Below are 8,735 nucleotides of genomic sequence, written 5' to 3'. Positions count from 1 at the left end.
TTGAAAAATTGCTTCGTTGAAGAAATCAAAGCAAGAGAGTTTGCTATGTCCATGTGAACCTCTTGAAGTTTCTTGCTTATGAGGTTTATATTAAACAAACTCATATGCCACGTTACTAAGCAGCAGATGAATCGGAAGTCTTTCAACTTTTTGGCCAAACTTGTAGCTATATTTCTTGCATATGCGTCTAGCCTTTTTTGGTCTTGACTAAATTCAAAAAGCACGTTGCACACAATGCAGAGAGCAAGGCGACACACCGCGCCAGTCCCCCGTCGCTCAGTAGAAGAAATGGCGCGGGGTGCGCAGTATTCCACCACACATACAATTATGTCTTTTTGTCTATAATAAAATTAAAACTGACTAAGGCTTTGTGAAATATTACTAATTCATCATAAAAGAATGAATAATTGGCTTAAAAATTGACATAATTTAAATAATTGATCGCTTTTTAATTTTTTTTTTTTGGGTAGGGGGGAAATTCGCCCCAAACCCTTGGCGCCCTGTGCAGGCGCACGGCTCGCACGGCCCTCGGGCCGGCTCTGCTTCTATAGCACCACATCTCAAATTCTTCCAACTTCTTTACGTTGTCTAGTTTTAGTGTCCAACTTTCCATTCCAAATAACAAAGTCAATAACACGTAGCATCTTAAGGCTCTTATTCTTAGCTCCAGAGGAAGGTCTCGATTAACAAACATTTTTTTCATTTTTATAAATTAATGCTTTTCTTGCAATTTCGATGCGTGTCCTGATTTCTCTACCTCGGTCGTTGTTTTCTGTTACCCAGGTTCCCAGATATTTGTAGTTTATATCGCGTAGGTATATATTAATAAGTTTTGTTATGATTCCAGCTCGTTTAAAAAAACATACCTACACGAAACCATTTCCTTATCATTCGTGCATCTGAAATATCACGCAAATCAATTTTCAGACTCCCTCTATGCAAAGTCGTTTTGACCACCTGCTTCTCCAGACTTCACCCCCAGACGACGTGGCAACGCCGCGTGTCGGGGGTTGAAACGTTCGTACGTAATCATAGTGCCGACGAAAGACCCAAAAACGTGTCTGTATTGGACATATTCTGGCGATGTTGATACAGCATTGCGGTTTCAAATACGCGATTTTTTAAGGTTAGTTCGTGGTCGTTGAACGTTGCAAATTTACGGAAAATGCCTGGTGGTGTAAATACGTAAGGTTGAACTTCTAACATACTCCAAGGAAGTGATTTTTACGGATGCCAATATAAGTGCCTGCTCGTTTGATTTCTGAAATATTTAAATACCGATATTTAGACATAATGTTCGCGTTAGGGCTGATTTACAATGCTACAAGGGCGTCTTTTCAGATGGTTCAGGATATGGATTTCGCGGAAGCATGTAAGTAGCTCCTTTCCAATTTTCACTCTGCTGAAACGTCAGAAAGCACGACATTTTCACTCGTTTTGAGCTAGACATAACAGACAATTTGTGGCGCTTTAATAAAATACGAAATTTTGGTTCAAAGCGAATATTCCGCTCTTCAAATTGTTTTAAATAAATTATTATTTATTCATAGGCTTAAAAATGTGCTTCTAGCACTCGATGAATCCAGAGCTCCATTCGTAGGTTTTCATCAAAATACATTTTATTTCACAAAATTACTAACTGAATAAATCAAAATTATGATTTTTTTTTCATTTCTTATTAAATACAGAAATATTTTTTACGACCGTGTTAAAACAACCACTTTCCGCACGCATTTCCTTTCCGAAAGTTGCAATTTCCCGCACTAGTGCGGGAAAGTAGAATACCTTGTAATATGGCTTTGGTTTATAATAATATTATAATAGATATTATGCAATAAACTAATATTTAGATATTTAATAATTTATTTCAAATTTATTTTATTGTGTTCATGTTTTAATGAAATTAAGACGATTATTTCATTCATAGGAGATTCTGACCAATAGAAAGCTACAGAAAAAAAATTAAACTGATTATTTTTTGATGATTTTAACTTCCAATCGTATAGTAAGATTTTTGATCACGTGTTTAATTCTGTCCAATCAGATTAAAATTATACTGAGAATTAACTACTGTAGAAAATTACCGATAGAATTTTTTTTAAGTAGATTGTTTCTATTTAATGGCAACCAGTTTCCTAGTTTTGACAACTGTCACATTTAAGAAAATATCCATAATATACGTATTAAAAATAATCTTTCGAATATCACACGACAGTAAGAATAAATAAGAAAATAATTTTTTACTCAAATTTGCTGTCATGGGCAATAGCCACTCGAGCCCTGCGGGTTCTCGTGTCTATTGCCAGACAACAAATTTTCGAAAAACTGTCGCAATATTTTCAATTTATTCTCACTCTCTTGTGATATTATACCCCATAATTTTTGATTATTTCATTCATACGAGATTCTGACCAATAGAAAGCTACATAAATCTAAATTAAACTGATAACTATTTTGATAATTGCCCGTCGTCAAGCATATTACGTTAGATGTCCTTCGTTGCTACGAAAAAATACATTCAGTGACATTAATGACAAATGTTTTAAAAATTATAAAAGTGATGACTTTCAACCGTCAAATACATATTTATAACAACTGTGTGTTTAATTGTACTAATTTGTACTTACATAAATAAATTACATTAAAATTTTGGTTTTAAACAGTTTTATTCGTGAAATAATCACAACAAATTGCACTCGATCTCTAAAATTAATATAGAATTTTAGAGCTCTTGTGCAATTACACTGATAATTTCCCGTCGTCAAGTATATTACGTCAGATGCCCTTCGTTGCTATGAAAAAATACATTCAGTGACATTAATGACAATTAATGTTTTAAAAATTATAAAAGTGATGACTTTCAACCGTCAAATATTTATAACAACTGTGTGTTTAATTGTACTAATTTGTACTTACATAAATACATTACAATAAAATTTTGGTTTTGAAACCACGTTTTCGTGCCCAAAGTTGGGCGCCAGTGAAACGAAATAAACGATGGACTACCCAGCTAATTGAAATAATATCCGAAAATATTAAATCAACTAACCAAGATAGCCATCGCCACACCCTCAGCTTAGCTCAGTCACTCAGGTGTGTGCTCGTCTTGTCCTAACCTCAGATATGAACTCTGAAAATTTAGAATGGTAGCAAACAAAACAATATTTTTAACTAATCATGTTTACTGTTCATAAAGATATAATAAAAATATGACTTAGTAAATTGCATTAACAAATGTATTCAAATTCTTACCAAAAACTAACAATTCTGGATTATACTTAGGGCTTTTGGTATTCGGCTCGATGGTAAATTCTTGATGTCGAATGGTACTGCTGTTGTAGACTTCTCGTAGGCCTGGACGGATCTTCGGTCCTAGGCCCCTGCAGCTAGAGATGGTGGTTGTGCAGTCTACATGTCATGGTCTCACGTTGTCAGCCATCTGGTGCATCGCCGGCGATGGGCTTCATACACCCGAAAGAAGAAAGTAGATTTTATTCCCAAAAACTGTAACAGTAAAACCATATCAACAATCAAGAAGAAATCCAAATTGTATCTTTGCCAAATAGTATTCAGAAATAGTAATTGGCAAGGGTAAATTAGATAGAATTTAGATGAGGAGAATAGTTAAAATTTTGATTACTAAACGTGCATTCTTCTTCTTCATGTGCCATCTCCTCTAAGAAGGTTGGCAACCATCACGGCAATTCGCACTTTCGATACCGCTGCTCTAAAGAGATCAGCAGAAGTGCAATTAAACCAAGCTCTCAAATTGTTTAACCAGGAGATGCGTCTTCTTCCGCGACTCCTTCTACCCTGTATTCTTCCTTGCATTATCAATTGTAACAAGTTATAACGCTCGCCCCTCATAACATGTCCCAGATATTGCAGTTTTCTGACTTTAATTGTATTTAAAACCTCTTTATCTTTTCCCATTCTTCTCAACACCTCGATATTCTTGACTCTATCCACCCAACTTATTCTTAATATTCTTCTGTAGGCCCATAACTCGAAGGCTTCTAATCTGTCCGAAACATCCTTCTTTAATGTCCAAGCCTCCAACCCATAGAATAATACGGAGAACACGTAGCATCTCAGAAGTCTTATCTTTAAAGAAATTGTAATGTCCCTGCTACAGAGTACTTTTTTTAGTTTGTTGAAAGCATTTCTTGCCTGTCCTATTCTTGCTTTAATCTCTTCTGTGTACTCATTAGTTTCATTAATTATTGTACCCAAATATTTATATTTTTCAACCTTTTTAATTTGTTCTCCATGTATTGTTATGCTTTCTTGGCGCTGTTGAACTTTTGTGATTACCATAAATTGTGTCTTTTTTGTGTTTAGGGACAGTCCGTTTTCTTGGCTGACTTCTACCACTCTGTCAACCATTTGTTGTAAATCCTCAAGACATTCGGCTAATAAAATAGTGTCGTCGGCAAACCGTATATTATTGATTGGTCGACCATTTACTTTTATTCCCGTGGTTAGGTCTTCTAGTGCTTCCTGGATTATTTCCTCTGAATACAAATTGAACAAAGTAGGAGACAGGACACAGCCCTGTCTGACGCCCCTCTCAATACGTATTTCATTTGAAAAGGCGTTGTTCTCTTTTACCACAGCGATCTGATTATAATAGATAGCACTAATGATCCTGATGTCCCTCATATCTAAGTTTTTCTTTTCAAGTAATTCGATAAGGCGGTTATGTCTGACCTTATCGAAGGCTTTGTTGTAATCCAAGAAACACATATATACTGGCTGATTAACATCCATGCACCTTTGCACAAGTACATTTACAGCGAACAGGGCTTCCCTCGTTCCCATTGCATTTCTAAATCCAAATTGCGTGTCGCTTATGTCCTGCTCAAGTTTGTTATGTATTCTCCGGTGTATAATTTTTAAAAATATTTTGAGTGTATGACTCATTAAACTTATTATCCGGTGGTCTTGGCATTCTTTTGCATTTGGTTTTTTTGGCAGTGTTATGAACGTTGACAGCAGCCAATCTCTGGGAATGATTCCTGTACTGTATATTGTATTAAATAAGTCGACCAATATTCCAATTTGCTGGTCCTCTATTAACCGTATTATGTCTACAGGTATTTGGTCAGGACCTGTTGCCTTGTTGTTCTTTGTTCGCTTTATCGCCTCTAGTACCTCATCTTCTGTTATGTCTGGGCCGTTGTCGAACTTTTCCTGCTCTAGTACTATTTCAGTCCGTTCGTCTTTAAATAGCTCTTGAATATATTCCTGCCATCTTTTAAGCCTTTCACCGACGTCTATAATTATTTTTCCGTTTTTATCCAGCAGTATGTTTGATTTTTTCTTAATATTAGTGCCTGTTATTTCACTAATTTTCTTATGAAGGTTTAAGTTATCATGTTTCTCTACCAACTGTTCAATCTCTGCGCATCTGTCACTATACCATCTTTCCTTTGCCTCTCTGATCTTTCTCCTTATTTCTGTGTGTATAATAATATAAAAATCTGTGTATAATAATATAAACGTGCATATAAATATGTAAATTAAAAAGATAATATATTTAAAACCAAAATATCAGAACACATGGTCTGACATTGAAAGTTAGGTTAGATATAAGAAATATTAGAAAAACTGTTATAAGATGCTAGGTATGGATGGAATATAATGACTGTAAGAAATTATTAAAAAAAAACTGTATGTAACTCACCCCAAGAGGAAGATTTGTTGAAATAAAAATGATTTATTTTTGAAGCTGCTCTGCCTTTTAAAACATTACCCCTCCTTTACTAATTGTCACTCTCATTGACATGACAGCGCGACAGCGCAAAGTATGAGTAGATGGGCAACCATGTTCCGCATTGAAAGTCAGATACTTAGAGAGTATGAATGTATGGGGTGCGTTCAGTATGTTCAATCGATGATTTAAATGAAAGAGATATATTAAATAGAAGATAATAAAAGAGGGTAATAAAAGGGGATAATCAAAGAGAATAATAAAAGAGGATAATAAAAGAGGATAATAAAAGAGGGCGCGAACCGATTTTTAAAGGGGGAAATGGGTAAACCAAATAGAAGAAGATAATTATTAATGAAATATTAAAGGAAATAAGGTAAAATAATTATTTAAAAATAAAATATCAAAGATGTGACGTTTGTAACGTTACAATCTTAATATTATAAGACACATGACAGAAGCTCGAAACACATGACAATCGATGAAAAGCCCTATTGGTAAAGGCAAAATTACACGGTTCATCCAAATTGAATTCACTTTGGTTGAATGGAGCAGAAGTGAAAACAATGCTATTTACACGGTATCTGGAAAAGGAACCGTTCAACAGATATTTTTAGAAAAATGTCGAATGAAGTCATGCGTTTAGGAGTTGCATAAAAGAATTATCTAAAAAAAGCTAAGGTAATGCTGTCGTTGATGGGTGCGATCATGAGTATTAAGAAGACAAGCGTAGGAGCCGCTTTTGGTCGATCGTTTTGTCTTTGTTAACTCGCACGTATAAAACGATTACGCATACTTTTAATTTTCAAATCTATGTCTTCTTCGGCTCCTATCACTAATGTTCAAATCTTCAATTTCCGATTTCATCTCGCCAACAATCTCGGTTTTTATATCCCGCCGTCTTGTAATTCCACAAACTCGAATAATTTTTAAAATGTTTCAAGAACAGAGTCGTATATGCATATGCTCTTCCTTCCATTTGAAAACCATTGTGTATGAAAGTAGTAGTAGTAGGTAAATTTTAAATCTTAAATTATACTTTTCGTTCAAACACGGCTCTTTCTCGAAATTGACTGTAAAGTGAATCGTTCAATGTTCATTTTTGTTGTATTTAAGACGCGTTTTCACGGTACACTTTGAATGATCATCCCGGATGAATCATCCAAAGTGAAAAATAAATGAATCGTGTAAACTAATAATCATCTAAAATGATCATTCAAAATAAATATTAAACGAAGTTGAACCGAGTTCTACTTTTGTTCACTTTAGAGGATGCAACGCGGATGAATCATCCAAAGTGAACCATGTAAACATGCTTTTATTGCTTTGACTCATTGACAGTGACTAGTGAAAGGAGGCAACAGGTCCACGTGGATGTTTATTGACGTGCTTAAAGTGCGTAGTTGTTGTGTTTGTACGTTTTAGATGGTTTTTTAACATGTCTTGATCTTCTGTAGACCATTCCTTTAACAAAAACGTTGACGCCCCTATTTTGTAGCGTCGATTTATCCACGGCCTTACCCACCAACGTCGTTTTTTTCTAATCTTCTGTTTTTCAAGTGCATGTATAAGTTCATATAAAAGACATTCAGTTATTATGCCAATTCCAGCACGTAGAACTTCAGTCGGCGCCATTTGTAAGTGAACAGAATAATTCAGTCTTGGTGATCCATGTAAACGAAAATTACTTTCATCATCGCAATCACTTTGGATGATTCATCCGGGATGATCATCCAAAGTGTACCGTGAAAACGCGCCTTTAGGCGGTACACTTTGTTTGGTGGCGGTTTTCACGGTACACTTTGGATGATCATCCCGGATGAATCATCCAAAGTGAAAAATAAATGAATCGTGTAAACTATTAATCATCGAAAATGATCATTCAAAATGAATATTGAACGAAGTTGAACCGAGTTCTACTTTTGTTCATTTTAGAGGATGCATCGTGGATGAATCATCCAAAGTGAACTATGTAAACATACTTTTATTGCTGTGATTCATCGGCAGTGACTAGTGAAAGGCGGCAACAGGTCCACGTGGATGTTTATTGTCGCGTTTAAAGTGCGTAGTTGTTGTGTTTGTACGTTTTTAGATGTTTTTTTAACATGTCTTGATCTTTTGTAGACCATTCCTTTAACAAACACGTTGACGCTCATATTTTGCAGCGTCGATTTATCCTCGGCCTTACCCACCGACATCGTTTTTTTCTAATATTCTGTTTTTAAACTACATGTCTAAGTTCATTTAAAATACATTCACTTATTATGCCAATTCCAGCACGTACAATTTCAGTTGGCGCCATTTTTGTAAGTGAACAGAACAGACTAATTCAGTCTTGGTGATCCATGTAAACGATAATTACTTTCATCGTCGCAATCACTTTGGATGATTCATCCGGGATGATCATCCAAAGTGTACCGTGTAAACGCGTCTACCTACATGGATCACTTTGGTTGCTTCATCCAAATTGAAAGGCAAAAGTGAACCGTGTAATGTCGCCTTAAAACTCAGACAGTTGCGGAAAAGTTTGTTGAAAAGCCCTATTTATGCCAAAATGTCACCTTCGTTTGATTGCAGTTAAGTGTGATTTGGACAGATGTTGCTTGATAAAATAGCTATTTGTATAACAAGGGAGGAAAGTGATACTTTTCCTCCCGAGAATGAAGTTTACTGCCCTCCGCTACGCGTCGGGCAGTAATCATTCAAGGGAGGAAAAGGCACTTTACTCCCATGTTATACATATGGTTTTTCCACCTTCCTCAAATAACAAGTCATTTTTTCATTTTTACTTAATTTATTTTATGTAACTAACCAACAAAATTTATTAGAACTAAAACTATAAGTACTGGTACAAAAAACAATTTACTGGTTTTTACCATTCTGCAAAATACAGAGTGTTTTATAAATAAACAATAAAATGTATAGATACTTACGTAATAAAAAATAGATATTATACAGGGCGTCAATAAGTTATATTTCATGAATGAAATACCATGACGTCACTTTTACTTTTCCTCCCTAG

The 8,735-nt window shown here is 35.2% G+C and overlaps 1 protein-coding gene across 1 annotated transcript in view; it reads left to right on the top strand.

Moving 5' to 3' along the window:
* Positions 1 to 1,089: 1,089 nt before the first annotated feature.
* Positions 1,090 to 8,735, top strand: part of LOC114333162 (long-chain-fatty-acid--CoA ligase 6) — a 176,428-nt gene continuing 168,782 nt past the window's right edge. Inside the window, exon 1 of the mRNA XM_028282995.2 lies at positions 1,090 to 1,372. Coding sequence (XP_028138796.1) covers positions 1,294 to 1,372 — 79 coding nt within the window. The 5' untranslated portion in view covers positions 1,090 to 1,293. The remainder of the gene's footprint in view (positions 1,373 to 8,735) is intronic.

This window comes from Diabrotica virgifera, chromosome 8, assembly GCF_917563875.1.
Source record: "Diabrotica virgifera virgifera chromosome 8, PGI_DIABVI_V3a".
NCBI lineage: Eukaryota > Metazoa > Arthropoda > Insecta > Coleoptera > Chrysomelidae > Diabrotica > Diabrotica virgifera.
The sequence above is the reverse complement of the archived record's forward strand: the minus strand, read 5'-3'. Positions and strand labels throughout refer to the sequence as shown.